This window comes from Dama dama, chromosome 5 (genome assembly GCF_033118175.1).
Source record: "Dama dama isolate Ldn47 chromosome 5, ASM3311817v1, whole genome shotgun sequence".
In the NCBI taxonomy this organism is placed as follows: Eukaryota; Metazoa; Chordata; class Mammalia; order Artiodactyla; family Cervidae; genus Dama; species Dama dama.
The window spans coordinates 11,178,154-11,195,572 of NC_083685.1; the positions used below are offsets into that span (position 1 = coordinate 11,178,154).

The 17,419-nt window shown below is 41.0% G+C and overlaps 1 protein-coding gene across 6 annotated transcripts in view; it reads right to left on the reverse strand.

The window, feature by feature from the left end:
* The window catches only part of HECTD4 (HECT domain E3 ubiquitin protein ligase 4), a 166,203-nt gene extending 152,287 nt beyond the window's left edge, over positions 1-13,916 (reverse strand). For 4 of the 6 annotated variants that reach the window (XM_061141804.1, XM_061141802.1, XM_061141803.1 and 1 more), the window contains exon 1: positions 13,605-13,909. In XM_061141804.1, coding sequence (XP_060997787.1) covers positions 13,605-13,781 — 177 coding nt within the window. In that variant the 5' untranslated portion in view covers positions 13,782-13,909. Of the gene's footprint in view, positions 1-13,604 lie in introns of all 6 variants that reach the window. The other 2 variants (XM_061141801.1, XM_061141805.1) reach the window with 2 other exon arrangements.
* Positions 13,917-17,419: the final 3,503 nt, after the last annotated feature.

Genomic DNA, 17,419 nt, shown 5'->3' on the forward strand with positions numbered 1-17,419 from the left:
TCCCCTGGAGAAGGAAATGGCAACCCACTCCAGTATTCTTGCCTGGGAAATCCCATGGACAGACCCTGGTGGGCTACAGTCAATGGGTTGCAAAGAGACAGACATGACTTAGTGACTAAACAACAACAGCAAAGGGAGATATTTTACAACTTTTTTGGATGAATCTCCAAAATCTGATGCATTTTTTACACCTTCAGCACATTTCACTCTGACTAGCCACAGTTGCAGTGCTCAATAACCACATGTGGGTAGTAGCCACATGTACCACTGGACAGTATAGTTCTGGAGGCTATTTAAATAAAACTGCTAAACTTTGACAATACAAGCATAAAATAACACTTTGAACCATAAAAGAAACCACAATCACATAATTGTACTCTACAGAGAAGATGCAAACATGATTTTCGAGCTTAAAAAAATAATGTTCTCCTGGGATACCAACAGTTACTGGTTGAGGCCATTTGTTTAAAATGGTTCATTATTAGCAGTATAAGATACTGATATAAAGTATGTTGATTAATTTTTATTTCCATAGTTTCTGTTGACCAACATTCTCCCCAGACAAGGGGGGAAAAACACAAAATATTTGGTTAACAAAAAATTGTTCTATTTCAAAAGAACTGCTTGTCATTTTTTAGCAAGTACTCAATTTTCTTTTTTAAAAAAAGTTTCCTTTTTAATGGCCATGTTTAGCAAATGGGCAAAAATCAGATCACCCAGGAAAATTATTATTAGCTAAAAGCTTACAGTTAGTAGGTAATGGAAAAAACTAGGAGAATAACATTTGCAACCACAGAAAACAGTAAGGATTTTCCAACATGTGGTCACTTTTATTTCAAACAATTGCAAACTATGCTGGTCTTCAGTAAACTGTGACCAAAAAGGGAGAGATGCTGGCAGAAAGACAGTCTATCTCAGGAGGGCCTTTAACCCTCACGTATTTGGTGATGACTACAACCTTTCTCAGGTAACATTTTTAAATGCATAAAACAAAACACATTGAATTCTAAAAAACCAATTACAGTATACTAAAATACAGTTACCAAAATACTTTAAGAAACAAATCTGTGATATCAGTACAGAAACTTCACTATTAGTTCATACATTGGAATAACAAGACCTAACACTTGCCATAATTTCCAAGTGGTGGTGAGGCGAGCATAAACAATACTTCAAGATATGTTCAACAACTGAAATAGCAATATGATTTGAAAATATTCATGATTTCTATGAACTTCCTTGGCGGCTCAGTGGTAAAGAATCTGCCTGCCCATGCAGGAGACTCAGGTTTGATCCCTGGATTGGGAAGATCCCCTGGAGAAGAAAATGGCAACCCACTCCAGTATTCTTGCCTGGAGAATTCCAAGGAGAGAGGAGCCTGGCGGGGTCACAGAGTCGGACACGACTGAGTGACTAAACACCAACTGGTTACAAGGTCACAGGTACTGCCAATACTAGGGTTTGTTGACTCCATTCATAACTGAAGGAAACGCTGGGGAAGTGGGTAGGAGGGAGGCTTCAGAGGGAGGGGATATATATATATATATATAGTTATAGTTATGACTGGTTCACTTTGTTGTATGGCAAAAACCAACACAACATTGTAGAGCAATTATCCTCCAATTAAAAATTAAATTTAAAAAAGAAGGAAATGCTGAGTTCTAGTTAAAGGTATGAGTAAATAAAGATATAATTTTCCACATACAAGTTCACAGGACTCCTCCCCCTCCCCCAACAAATTCTATTCAGGTTCAAAATCCCTTTCCCCTGAGAGAAAGCAAACTTTTATCATAAGCTCATCAAAAAAAAAAAAAAAAAACTTCCTTCAAAGTTCCCAAATGTATATCTACCTTTCTACCACACATTTTGCTCCTTTTCAGATTAAATAAACCAGTAGTTGTCTTTCAGCCACACCACAACTGGATAATCAGGAAAGAATTCATATCAAGAACTAAAGAAGGTAATATTTTATCAGAGGCCATTGTTTTGATAAAAATATGCTGACACAGATTCTCCTTTAACATTCTTAATGATTTTATCTCACAAGTAAGAAAAGCAAATATATCTAAAGATAGGAGGTCCAGATTTTCTAATCTGTCCTATAAATAGCTATACCTTTTATATTAGACTTTGTTCATTTGAAAGCAGGCATGTAAACTGCAGAGCTCAAAGAAAATATAGAAAACCCAGAAAAGGTCCATTACAAATACAAGTTGAAAGTTAATATTGATTTTGTTGGTATAAAACCACTACTTGAACAATGAATCTGTAGGTATTAGTGTTGCTAAACCTACAATTTGCATAAAATAGTCTGCAAATACCGTATCTCTATTGTTAATTTAAAATTGCTACACGCTGTGCTCTCACCTAATAATTCAGTCAACGGCAGGTTTCAGTAGAAACACCAGGATTCAAGCGTGTCCACTTGAAAGTGTCCCATCATGGAACATGAATTAATTATTCTACAACTGTGCTTAACAGCACTTCATAAACTCAAAGCTCCACACAAGTATTCAACATTACTGGGAGAGGAATCATATAGCATTATATTAAATAAAAACCTCCTTCAATTATAATTGCTAATAATAATGGGTTGCAGAAACACACTTTATTGTTGCTGATTTTCCTTTTTTATTTTTTATTGAAGTACAGTTGATTGAAACATACTTTTAAGTTACCACAAATTAGCAATTTACCAAATTTTATTGGTAACACTCAAAAAAAAAAAAAAGAAAATGATACTCCAAACATTAAAAATCTTTTGGATTTACAATAATATATATATAAATGTGAACATAAGAAGAAACTACTAAAAAGTGAGTTAATATGGCTATTTCTGGATAGTGCAATCAAAGGATATTTCTTTTCTCTCTTATACCTTTAGAACTCCCGCTAAGCAATCAAAGGATATTTCTTTTCTCTCTTATACCTTTAGAACTCCCTCCAATTTCTATGACATCCATGTATTACTTCTTTATAATCAAAAAAGTTTTGATAGCATAAAAATATAATGAACTTACTATCAATTATTTTCCACACAGGTTAAAAAACAGAGAATTACTCATATTGGCATGTACGAGAGAAAAATTTAAGACAGTCTGAGTCCAGACAGTCTGCCTAACAGCTACCACACACTCTGAACTCACTGGGGGCCACTGCATCTCCCCCCAGGGTGGGCAGCTCCTGGCTCTGCTGGCCTCCGGCAGCATCCCCAGACCAGCAGAATACACAGCTGTTGCTCTCTCCTGCCTATATATGGACATAGTCTGTATTCACTGGATTACTGACTAACATGAATACATGCCAGGAGGTGAAGGCAATCAAGCCACCAGAGAAGTTCTCTGAAGTGAAGTGATAACAGCTAGGCAACCTCACAGAAAACTCTGGCTTCTTTCAGCTGACTAGGATTCGGCACGCATATGCAGGTACCCAGTTACATCTATTGGACTCATCTTTGGGAGCAAAAGCCACTGGCTTAAGCAAATGATAAATTTAAGCAAATCCATATGTTCGACGAGGGTGTGAGGAAAAGAGGCCTATCAGAATCCCTGTTCTTTGGGTGTGTGAACTGGGATAGCCACTCTGGAGAGCAACTTGGCAGTATCTATTCTAATTTAAAATGGTCACCTGTGACTCAGCAATTCTACTTCTCAGAAACTGCTCTAGAGAAATACTCCCACACGTGCACAAACAGGCATACAAGGATGTCCACTGAAGGATCATTTCCATATGTTTGTTTAAATATTTACTTGGCTGCACCAGGTCTCAGTCGTGGCACTCAGGATCAGCATATGGGATTTAGTTCCCTGACCAGGGACTGAACCCAGATCCCCTAAATTGGGAGTGTGGAGTTTTAGCCACTGGACCACCAGGGAAGTCTCTGAAGGACTGTTTTAAAGAGAGAAAAACTAAATTCAAACAAACAAAAAATACTGACTGTGAGAAGCCAAATAATGAACCCCCCTCAAGATGTCCATATCCTAATCCCTCAAACCAGTGAATGTGATCTTAGAGGGCAAAAGGGACTTTGCAGATGGGATTAAATTAAGGATTATCTGGGTGGACTCTAAATGTAATCACAAGGGTCCTTGTAAAAGGGAAGGAGGAGTCAGTCAGAGCAGAAGGTAGGATGACAGATCAGAGACGAGGGTGATGTACTTTCAAGTTTTGAGGAAGAAGCCACAAGCCAAGGAATACAGGTGCCCACTAGAAACAGTGGAAAAGGCCAGGGAATGCATCCTCCCCTAGAACCTCTAAAAGGAAGCACATCTGTCAACACGTGACTTTAACTCAAGGTGACTCACTTAGGACTTCTGATCTTCAGAAATGTAATAGGTAAGTTTGTGTTGTTTTAAGCCACTAGGTTTGTAATAACGTGTTAGCATAGCAACAGGAAACTAACACACCTGTCAACAGGGGAACTGCAAAATAAACTATGGTATTTCTGGAGTCTTGCGCAGCAGTTAAAAAATGTGGTAGATCTAAATATATGGACACATAGAAAACCAAAACATTTGAGTTTTTTTTTTAAGAAGTGAGTTATACAAAGAAATGTCTAGCATCAAATATTTCATGCAAAAAAGAAAAATAATAAAAAATGTCACATATACACACACACAAACATACTTTCAACAATGGTCTTGAAGAGTATATAAAAAAATTATCATTGTCTTAACTGAGCTGGGGAGTAGATGAAGACAGGATTAGTGATGGTAGTCAAAAGGAACTTCAGTTTCCCCTGCATTTTTTATAAGAATGTATTCATGTGCTGGTTTTTAAAAATATAATGAACACATAAAAATGTTAAAAATACAGGATCAATGTAATTGTTATACATTGCTGCAGATTTCTCTCCTTTTGAAGTAATTATGCATTTGTCCCATAGTTGATCACCTGCTGTTATTTACATTTGTCTACAACCACTGTCCAAACATCTTGCAAAGCAGACTACACTCCTTGTATTCACCCCACCACCATCATTTAAAAACAAGCCGGGGGGGTACTCTTTTGCCCCCTCCTGATGCCTATGTCAGAAGCTTTCTCTATCTCCTTTATACTTTAATAAAACTTTATTACAAAAAAAAAAATAATAAAAATAAAATAAAAATAAAATAAAAACAAGCCAGAAAGAGGGGCAAAGGGGAGAGAGAGCATGGGGTATTTGCAGGAACTGACAGTCCTTTTTTTAGAGATCACCACAGGCACCTTACCAGACTTAGGAAAGAACAGATGCATGACAATTCACCCAGTAGCCCTGGTGGTCTTTTGTGACAGCCAATATGGAAGCCAAGAAGACAGATAATAATCAGAACTGATTTATTTAGCAAAAGCCTGGGCATACAATTGGAGGAAAACTGAATGAAGACTATTACCTCATCTGCCAGCCAGATTCCAAACAAACTGGGAAGGAAGAAAATTCCAAAGGGATCATAAACACACCAAAAAAGCACTATACCCACTATTCACTACTAGAAAAAAAAAATGTTGATGCGATAGTTTTGCTTTCATATACAACAGGCAGTTAACTCAATATACATAAAATAACTTCAGCAACATAGCACCTTCCAAAGAGAATGTATACACTCTAAGTACATAATCACATTCATCCTTGTTTAATCCTTACATTAACCCTATTATTATCTCCCTAGTATGGATGACTAGGCAGCCTAACAATGGTTTTCAAGCCTCGACCCTGGGCTGGAATCAGACAGATCTATTTCAGCCTCAGCATTACTAGTAACTGTATGACCTTCCTCAAGTGACTTCATTTCTGTGCCATGGCTTCCTTATTTGTAAAACAAATAACAATAATACCAACCTCATAAAGTCTCAGTGAGGATTAAATGAGATAATGGGTGGGAAGTGCTTAGCACACAGCCTGGCATGCAATATGCTGACACTGTTGTCCTCCTGGTGGTAGAGGTGGTGACAATGATGACAGAGATGTTGCAGTGGAAGAAATCAGGGATTAGTAAAGGTAACTGAACTCGCCCAAGGTCACGCAGCTAGTAAGAGTGCAGAGTTAGAATTTCAATCCCAGTATGACTCTTTGAATCTGATTTTAACCTCTAGGCAATACGACCTCCCAAGGTCTTCAGGTACTTCATCCTAACTTTGTAGCTAGCCAGCCACACCTAAGAATGTTTTTTTTAATTCAAGTATAGCTGATTTACAATGTTGTGCTAATTTCCACTGCACCGCAAAGTGACTCAGTTATACACGTGTAAACATTCCTTTTTATATTCTTTCACCTGAGAACTTCTAAGCCATTTGCTGAACTGAAAGAACTGTATCAAAATTCAGTGACTCTTATTCCAGTGCTCATTAAATACCTGATAATTAATTCTCTTGGTGAACAAAGGTAGTTTATTCATTTACTCATTAACTCTTCCAAATCTAGAATTTGAATTTCTCTAAAAGTACATAAACACTTTCCAAAGATTTCTGACCAAAGGATAAACAGGTGGCAGTATCCTCCTAGGAGAACAGATCAACATTTATGAATTTAAATATCATCTCAAAGATTTTACTTGAGTGTAATATAGGTATTCAAAGCCTTGTCTATTTCAGCAGACCGCCTCCAAGCCCAAAATGTTCCTTCCCTTATACGACAAGACAAAACCAAACCAAACCAAAGAGCTATTTAGTCTTTTTCACTTCCTAAATAACCTCAATAAAGTATTCTGGGCTTCCATGGTTTTGTTTTAATGAAGTATAACTGGCATACAATAAACTACATAAATTTAAAGTGTACAATTTGAAGAGTTTTGACATATGTACACATACAACATGAAATCATCACAATCAAAATAGGGAACATTACTATCAGCCCAAAAATTTCCTCATGGACCTTTGTAATCCTTTCTCCCAACCCTTCCTGCCTGTCTCCATCCCCAGGCAACCACTGATCTGCTTTCTGTAACTCCAGATTAGTTTACATTTCCTAGAATGTCATATACATCTTACAGTGTGCACTCTGGTAAGACTGGGTTCTTCCACTCAGCATAAATCCATGTTATCAGTATCAACAGCTCATTCATTTTTATTGCTGAGTAGTATTCCATTGTATGGGTGTACCACATCTGCTTACCCATTCACTTGTTGATGGATGTTTTTATTATTTCCAGTTTTTGGCAATCGCAAATAAAGCTGCCCTGAATATATATGTTGAAGTCTTTGAATGGTGTTGGGGGTTGGGGGGGGTGGCGATGAAGAAAGGGGTCCTAATAAACACAATGAAAAAAGAGAAACACTAACCAAAATGCTTGGATTCAAAATTAATCTAAACTATGGAGTAAAAAATATCTTGGCTACCTTGAGCAAGTCAGTCAGTATCTCTACCGACACCCATATGTATGCCACTTGTCTCCACCTGGAATTTGTAAAGTAAAATGTGACAGGAGGCTGAAATCTTTTGAAACTCCCACAAAGAAACTGAGACCCAGGTTCGATCCCGAGGTTGGAAAGATCCCCCGGAAAAGGAAATGGCAACCCCCTCCAGTACTCTTGCCTAGAGAATTCCATGAACGGAGGAGCCTGGTAGGCTACAGTCCATGGGGTGGAAAAGAGTCAGAACTGATGCTTTTTCCTTGTAAATTCCCTTTTGTTTAGAAGGACTAATGTACTATGAAATGTAATACAAAATAATATTTTGAGTTCAATAATATTTGAGTTGTCATTTTTGAGCTATTGCTTTTTTATTTCTCTTAAATTTATATTTATTTCAATACTTAAAAAATAATTTCCTGCATGGTTTCACTTTTTGCCAACAACATAAAATTAAATACAGATGGCTATTTTAAGGGGCTTCCCTGGTGGCTCAGTGGTAAAGAATTCACCTGCCATTGCAGGAGATGTGGGTTTGATACCTGGGTTGGGAAGATCACCTGGAGAAGGGAATAGCACCCTAGTCCAGTATTCTTGCCTGGGAAATCCCATGGACAGACGAGCCTGGCGGGCTACAGTCCTTGGGGTTCCAAAAGAGTTGGACAGGACTTAGTGACTAAACAACAACAGCTATTTCAAAGGCCAAGAAAGAGCTTCACTCTGCATCTTTAATTCACTCAGAGTAGACTCAAAGTTCCTATTTACCAGGCCCTACTTGATCTGCAGCCCCCACCTCCATCCAATCATTCATTCTCCTCTCCCCTTTTGCTTCCTGGGCTCAGAGATCCACACTAAGGATGCTAAGACTGCTTCCCTCTCAGTGACTTGGCTCTTGCTGTTCTCTGTCTGGGATGCGTTTCCTCTACTAGCTATATGGTACATTCTCACTACGCCAAAGCCTTTGACTGTGTAGATCACAACGAACTGCAGAAAATTCTTCAAGAGATGGGAATACCAGACCACCTTACTGACCTCCTCAGAAATCTGTATGCAGGTCAAGAAGCAACAGTTAGAACCGGACATGAAACAGACTGGTTTCAAATTGGGAAAGGAGTACATCAAGACTGTATATTGTCACCCTGTTTATTTAACTTACATGCAAAGTACATCATGTGAAATGCTGGGCTGGATGAAGCACAAGCGGAATCAAGACTGCCGGGAGAAATATCAATAACCTCAGATATGCAGATGATAACACCCTCATGGCAGAAAGCGAAGAGGAACTAAAGAGCCTCTTGATGAAAGTGAAAGAGGACAGCGAAAAAGCTGGCTTAAAACTCAACATTTAAAAAATGAAGATCATGGCATCTGGTCCCATCACTTCATGGCAAATAGTAGGGAAACAATGGAAACTGTGATAGACTTTTATTATCTTGGGTACCAAAATCACTGCAGATGGTGACTGCAGCCATGAAATTAAAAGACGCTTGCTCCCTGGAAGAAAATCTATGACCAACCTACAGAGCATATTAAAAAGCAGAGACATTACTCTGCTGACAAAGGTTCACCTAGTCAAAGCTATGGTTTTTCCAGTAGTCATGAATGGATGTTGCGAGTTGGACCAGAAAGAAAGCTGAGCTCCGAAGAACTGATACTTTTGAACTGTGGTGTTGGGGAAGACTCTTGAGAGTCCCTTGGACTGCAAGATCAAACCAGTCCATCCTAAAGGAGATCAACCCTGAACATTCACTGGAAGGACTGATGCTGAAGCTGAAGCTCCAATATTTTAGCCACCTGATATGAAGAACTGACTTCTTAGAAAAGACCCTGATGCTGGGAAAGACTGAAGGAAGGAGGAGAAGGGGATGACAGAGGATGAGATGATTGGATGGAATCACCGACTCGATGGACACGAGCTTGAGCAAGCTCCAGGAACTGGTGATGGAGAGGGAAGCCTGCCGTGCTGCAGTCCATGGCGCTGCAAAGAGTCAGACACGACTGAGCAACTGAACTAAACTAACAATCTCACTTCCTTCAGGTTTCAAATGCTATCCCAGGCTTTCCTCTCTTGCCCACTGTTTGTAAAATAGAGCCCTCCCCTATCCCCATTACCCTCCATCCCTCTTACCCAGCTACACTTTTCTCCATAGCACTTACCATTTGACAGAGGATGAGATGGCTGGATGGCATCACCAACTCAATGGACATGAGTTTGAGTAAACTCCGGGAGTTGGTGATGGACAGGGAGGCCTGGCGTGCTGTGATTCATGGGGTCGCTAAGAGTCGGACACAACTGAGTGACTGAACTGAACTGAACGGATACACATCCTATGTTTAACAATATTTGTTACTGTCTAAGCTGTTGCTGCTGCTGCTAAGTCGCTTCAGTCGTGTCCGACTCTGTGCAACCCCATAGACGGCAGCCCACCAGGCTCCCCCATCCCTGGGATTCTCCAGGCAAGAACACTGGAGTGGGTTGCCATTTCCTTCTCCAATTGTTACTGTCTATATCCCCCACTAAAATAAAAGCTTTTTTAAGAACAAGGATTTTATCTACCCCCTGCTATGCTCACCTCACAACAGTAGGCTCAGCTCACCTCTGAATTCCACAAACACTTGAATGAATTTGTTGATTAAACACTATTTACTGAAAAATAAACAAACAAAAAACCCTTCTGTTTAGAATTCACAGGGAAGAAAATTTTTTTTAATTCAAATGCCCTGCTACTGCTTAAATTAAAATGCTAAGTTAATGCTGATCTACTTTTCAGGATGGGTTCTTTTTTCAGATTGACATTTAACTTTAAGCCACACTTACAGATGAAAAGAACACTGGAATTTAAAGACAGGAAAGCCAGGGTCTAGTCATTTGCCCTGCCATAACTAGCTATGTTGTTGTTGTTGTTCAGTTGCCCAGTAGTATCCGAATCTTTGCGACCCCCTGGGCTGCAGCACGCCAGACCTCCCTGTCCCTCACCATCTCCCAACAGTTTGCCCAAGTTCATGTCCATTGAATCCGTGATGCCGTCCAGCCATCTCATCCTCTGATGCCCTATTCTCCTTCTGCCCTCAATCTTTCCCAGCATCAGGGACTAGCTTGCTCCCAGCCAAAACCTTTCCTTATCTCAGATAACTTCTCTCTAAAATGAGGGGAAGGAAATTCCCTGCCTGTGCAATGGTTAGGGCTCTGTGCGCTCACAGCTGAGGGCCTCGGTTCAATCCCTGGTCAGAGAACTAGGACCCCATAAGCCACATGGTACGTCCAAAATAGATAACAGTTTTAAAAAATGAGATTGGTGTTTGACAGAAAACAACAAAATTCTGTAAAGCAATTATCCTTCAATTAAAAACAAATTTAAAAAATGAGATTGGTTTAAAAAAATTTTTTAAATAAAAAAATGAGAGAAACAAATATCTCTAAGGTTTCTCCTAAAATTCTGAGACTGTTACAGCTAGTGCAGTCTTATGAAAGTTGCCAATCATAAATCAGTTATGATTTATGAGTCTCATCTTTCTAATTCCAAATTGAAAGGTTCTATATAACTATAAAATCCTTTAAAAATTGGTTATTTTTACCCAGGTGTCCACTAGAAGGTGTGGCCTGGAAGAATATACTACATAGCGGCGGCAGCATTTCAAAAGTTAGGTGTTTTGTTTTGTTTTATTTACCTAGCTGATTCATGTCTTAGTTGTGGCATGTGGGAGCTAGTTCTCTGACCAAGGACTGATCCTGGGTTCCCTACATTAGAAGCACAGAGCTCTGGCCACTGACAGCCAGGGAAGTCTCCAAAAGTTAGTTTTTAAAAAGTTAATGAACCTCTAATCTTCCTCAAAAATAAAAAGAATAAGTCACTAGAAAGGAAATAAAGATATCTGTTTATTACCTTATCTTTAACCAGTTATTGAATTTAAAATAATTACAAACATGAACATCATATATACATGATTAGTAGCAGGTACATTTGAGACCAAGTAGAGCTGAGTTAATGTCAGGCTCTCTTTTCCAGTTATGTGATCCTGAGCAAACTGCATATCTACTCTGCAGTTTACTTGCCTCATTTGTACATGGATACAATATTTTCAACTGTTAAAACAGGTAACAACATCTAGCTACCAGGATCCCTTTTTTAAAAAACCTAGATCCTGGGAGGGGGGATCGGGATGGGGAATACGTGTAAATCTATGGCTGATTCATATCAATGTATGACAAAACCCACTGAAATGTTGTGAAGTAATTAGCCTCCAACTAATAAAAAATAAAATAAAATAAAAAATAAAAAACCTAGATCCCTTTGAGAATTTAATAAATGCTTGACACATATGACATACTTAATCAATATTATTATTATTAAATATATAAATGTGAATACACCCACACAAAACACAAATCTAACAAAACATTCTTAGCTGCTTTTCCTGATACTATGTTGCCTGTATCACACATGGAAAGAAATGAAAAAAGTTCTGACTATAGTCAGAAGTGTTTATCACCCATACACATATTGGTGTCTGAGAGGTCAGACAACAAAAAAATGTTTAAGAGTTTAAAAAAAAACTTCCAGGCTAGAGAGGTTCTTTCTTTCAAAATCATTCTTCTGTGGAAATATTTGACAAATACTCAGTACATGTATACAGTAAACATCTTAGGAAAGCCAACTTCTCATATTTTTAACGGAGGCTACACTTCTTAATCCTAAAAATAAATAAACTACATACATATAAAAATTTTGGGTCTGTGAACTTAGTCTTGAGGAACAAAGAGCTTTCCACATTTCACCTACAAAAGAGCCAATTAAAACCAAAGATTCCACCATCATAGCATAATGCCCCTTGAGATTTCAAGCAGATAAGACACTCAGACACACCTTGCTTTTTACAGAAAAGGCCCAAATGAGACATGATAAACCTCTAATTCCATGTTAGGAATTCCCTATCAATTTGCACATGGCTTCTTTTGGTGGCTAGACTGTAAAATAAGTCATTAGGAGTTCACAGTGGAAATGCTGCAACCTCAACCGCGAATCCAGACACAAAAATACAGAAGACGGTATTCCCATCTCAGACACATCCAAATGTCTACGCCAACGGGATCCCGTCACTGCCCTTTCCAGAAACACACAGTAATGGGGTTTAATCCATTTCTATAAATGTTCGTTGTGTTGAAAGCCAAAGTGCCTACAAAACCGCAAAACACAAAAAGATTCCTCACATTCCGTTTATAGCCAACAGACAGGCCAGCCTCTCTGCGCCCTACCCCTGAGAGTCCTTGCGACAATAAGAATTTCGTGCCACCGGATGCTTCCTACACGTCAAAATGTCATCCCGCAAAGTGGAGGGGGCGGGGGGGGGGGGGCGGGGGGCAGTGCCTGGACCAACCGATCCTGCCGGAGCTCCCACCCCGGGGCAAACACGGGAACCAAGTGAAGTCGGTGCAAAGTTCCCATCCACCCAGCATATTTGGTTTCCTTCTGTCCCCAAACCCAGCGGCACAACTGCTGAGATTTGCTTTTGCACCTGCCATGCACGGCTCCTAAGCCTGGGCTTCTCCTCGACCCCCACGATCACAGAAAGGCCTCGCGGCCTAAAACGTTCAAGACCCTTGCGGAGAGCGCATTGAGGACCGCCGCAGCATCCCCCTTCGCTGTCCACACAGCCAGCTTGCTTCCCTGACAAAGGCCCCGTGTCAATCCCCGGCAGGACACACAGTAGTTGCTGGAATGCCCATCACCGACTGGCAGCTGCCACCACCTTCCCCCGAGAAAAATAAACAACACACACACGAGCGCGCGCGCGCGCGCGCACACACACACACACACACACACACACACACACACACAGCACTGGGGAATGACAACACGGGGGGAGATGTAAAGCGTTAAAATTAAAAAGACCCCAAAGCTAAGCAGCCTGGGTGTGCCCTGAAAGTGCGTTCGAGGGGCCCGTGGGGGAGGGGAAATAGGGCCCGGGAGGCGGCGGCGGCTCCTCTGGGGCGTGAAGGCCGGGCCGGGTGATGGTCTAATAAAATGTTGGGAGTCGGAATGTTCAAAATGAAACCACAAATGAACCCCCCGGAGGGCCTGAGGCCCCGGGTGGTCTGCAGAACAGCGGCGCGGCCCGCACCTGCCTGCCCAGCGCCCCCCCACCACACACACACACCTGCCGGGGCAGCCTTCTGGGGCCCTCGGGGTCCGGGGTGAAGCGGAAAGAAGGCCCGACCCCAGGGGTGCGGGCCGGGTGGGCTAATCTGATGGCGGAGGCCAGGGGGCAGCCTCGCTCACCTCTAGGTCGGTGTCGGCAGCCTCCGGGGCCCCGAGGATCTCGCTGGGCAGCTCGGCCAGGTCGGTGACCCGGATCAGCCCGTCGTGCAGGAAGATGGTCTCCTCCTTCACCGAGAGCCACTGCGCCGAGTCTGCGGCCGCAGCCGCCGCAGCCGCCGCGGCCGCCGACGAGCCCATGGCCCCGGCTGAGGGGTTGGCTGTGAGGAGCAGCCGCTCGGCTCGGCGAGATGCGAGCAGGAGCCTCCGAGTTCACCAGTCCATGGCAGCAGCCGCCGCGCCCGCTGCAGCGCCCCGCTCGCCGCCTCGCCCGTGCAGCTCCGCCCTAGGAGGTCCGAGCTGCCATCCTCCCACCCCTGGCCCCGGAGACCCCGGCCCCGCCGCCACCGCCGCTGCCGCCGCCCTGAGGAACAGGATCCGCCTCTGCCGCTCGGCAGCCAACTGTCAGTGAGGCGCCATGTTGGAGGCGGAGGCTCCCGGCATGCCCCGCGGAGCGGACAATACCGGCCCCGCCCACTCGCCTGGTCCCGCCCACCTGTCGAAGGCCTGGGGACAGCCAGGTTGGCTGGACCTCCGCCTAGCCCTTTTCTGCATCTTGCCCTCAGAGTGACCTCCCACGTCCTTTACACTTCCAGGGCGCCCTACGTCTGCATTGCTCCAAGAGAAGAGGGCAGCCTTCCTCTACTCTCCTCCACTCTGCTCATGTGTGCACCCCTCTCTGGCCAGAGTCCCACGGTGGGCACCTAGGCAGACACATGGAAGTTCACAGGCTGCTTGCACGTTTAAATAAGATACCTGCAAAAATATGGCTCACAGTAGGTGCTGCACATTTGTTCATAAGCACTTGGTCGAAATGCACAGTAGGTGCTACATATTCACTACGAATTCTTGTACCCAATAAGCACTCAAAATCTGGTGAAATAAAGCTCCGGTCACAATGTCTGGTGTCTGGCCCTTAATAAATGCTCCAAGAGGGAGCTAAAATTATTCTTATATTCCATCACTATTCAACACTGATTGACATCCACCTTAAAAATATGCCAGCCATCCCACTTTTATTAAAAGAAGAAAGGAAAGAACTATGTGTTTAGAGAAAAATATGTGGGAGACTAAGTACTAATTGTTAATGTGAATCACAGCACAGAGCAGGACTAGCCTGGAATGGCTGACGTAAGGTTATCTTTGTATCGCTTTTATACTCTAAAAAAGAATAAAGCACTCTTTGGTATCAAAGGACTTGAATACATATGTCCACCAAAATACCTGCACAGGCCTAGATGTCCATCCGTTCATGAATGGATAAAGAAGTTGTGGTACATATATGCGATGGAATATTACTCAGCCCATAAAAAGGAATGCATTTGAGTCAGTTCTAATGAGGTGGATGAACCTAGAGCCTATTACACACAGTGAAGTAAATTAGAAAAACAAGTATTGTGTGTTAACACATATATATGAAATCTAGAAAAATGGTACTGATGAACCTATTTGAAGGGCAGCAGTGAAGACACAGACATAGAGAACAACCTGTGGACACAGTGGTGGAAGGAGAGGAAGGGAAAAATTGAGAAAGTAGCACTGAAATGTATAGATTACCATATGTAAAATTAGATAGCCAGTCGAAACTTGCCGTATGAGGCAGGGAGCCCAGATCAGCTGCTCTGTGACAATCTAGAAGGGTGGGATGTAGAAGGGAGAGTCAAGAGGGACGGGAAATATGTATACCTATCGCTGATTCATGTTGGTGTAAGGCAGAAACCAATATAATATTGTAAAGCAATTATCCTCCAATTAAAATAAATTTAAAATTTAAAAAACCTGCATAGGAAAAAAAAAAAAAAACCTGCATAGGGAAGTTTATAGCAGCTTTATGCATAATTGCCAAAACCAAGATGCCCTTCAGGAAGTGAATGGATAGATAAACTGTGGTATATCTGGACAATGGAATATTATTCAGCACAAAGAAGAAATTACTATCAAGCCATGAGAAGACAATACACTGTATGATTCCAACTATATCACATTTTGGAAAAGTCTAGACTATGGAGATGATAAAAAGATCTTTGGTAGCTAGTGGATGCAGAAAGGAAGGGATGTAGAAAGGCAGAGCACAGAAATTTTTAGGGCAGTGAATAGTAGTCTGTATAATACAATAATGATGTATACATGAAATTATACATTTTTTCAAAATCATAGAATATATTACACAAAGAGGGAGCCACAATGTAAAATATGGACTTTAAGTGTTATGATGTGTCAGTTCGGTTCATCAGTTGTGACAAATGTATCACATGGTGGGGCATGTGAAAATGGGAGAGATGATGCAAGCATGGGAGCAGAGAGTATGTCTGAAATTTCTGCATCCTCAGTTTTTTTGTGAACCTAAAACTGCTCTAAAAAATAAAAGTTTTCAAATAAATAAATAAAAATTTAAAAAAATAAAAGTTTTCATAAAGAAAGAATGAATGAGAGCATTAAAGAGCATACTTTTTGATCCAGCAATTCAACTTTGAGGAAGTTGTCTGAAGGAAATTATCAGACTCACAGTCCAGGATGAACACACAGGGATGTGCAGCTCAGTATTGTTTATAAGAGGAAAAATTATAGTCAGATTAAATACCCAACAATGTGGGACTGGTTAACTATTACAATGGTATATCTGAAACATGGAATATTATGATGCCATTCAGAATAATGCTTATGAAGAATATTAATACAAGTGAATATTGATGATGTATTGGTAAATGGAAAAAAATCAAACTAAAATAGTAAAGAAATTTTGAAATTTAACTGTGTTTGCTCTAAGACTGCATTTTTAAAATTACATGCATGCATGACTGTAGATGTAGAAGAAAAGACAGCGAAGATATCATGTCTGATAATATTTTGGTAAATTTCAGCAGTGCATTTACAGGAGATACACTACGTTTACAGCAGTGCATTGACTGGGAGATGGGTGGTTTGTGCTTTGCAATGTTTTCCAAATTTTCTTTCTCAAGCTTGCATTACTTTTGATAAAAGCAAAAAAATCTATTGAACATCTAGGAATGGAGGTGCCTCCACTCATATATCTGTCATACTATCCTTCTGAGTATTCATTAATATTTGCATTTTACAAGGAACTGAAGCTCAGGATTAAGTGACTTGCACCCACCTAGAAATTGGCAGAATTGAGATTTGAATCCCTGGCTGGCTCCATCCTCTTCTGCCTCCCTCCCAAATAAGCAATTCACATGCACTGCACAGTTACAACACTCTCGTGTGCCTTACAACGATTGTTAATTTCATTTTCAGGATATTTATCCCTCATGCATGTGTTAAGCGCCTCGCAAGTGTCAAATCCTGGGAGACATACAGAATGGAGATATTATTACCCCCATTTTCAGCTAGGAAACCAAGGCTCAGTCGGATGCTTTAATCTATATCTCACAGACAGCAAACATCAAATCTCAGATGCGAACCTAGGTTTGTTTGATTCTATAATCCGGCTTTCTTTTTTAAAAACGTTTTCTTTTGTATTGGTGTATAGCCAATTAAGAATGTTGTGATAGTTTCAGGTGAAAGAGCAAAGGGACTCAACCATACATATACCAAACCCCCCTCCCATCCAGGCTGCCACATAACATTTGAGCAGAGTTCCTAGTGCTATGCCATAGGTTCTTGTTGGTTATCCATTTTAAATAAATACAGCAATGTGTACATGTCCATCCCAAACTCCCCAACCATCCCTTCAACCCAGCAACCATAAGTTCATTCTCTAAGTCTGTGAGTCTCTTTCTGTTTTGCTAGTAGTTTCATTTGTATCATTTCTTTTTAGA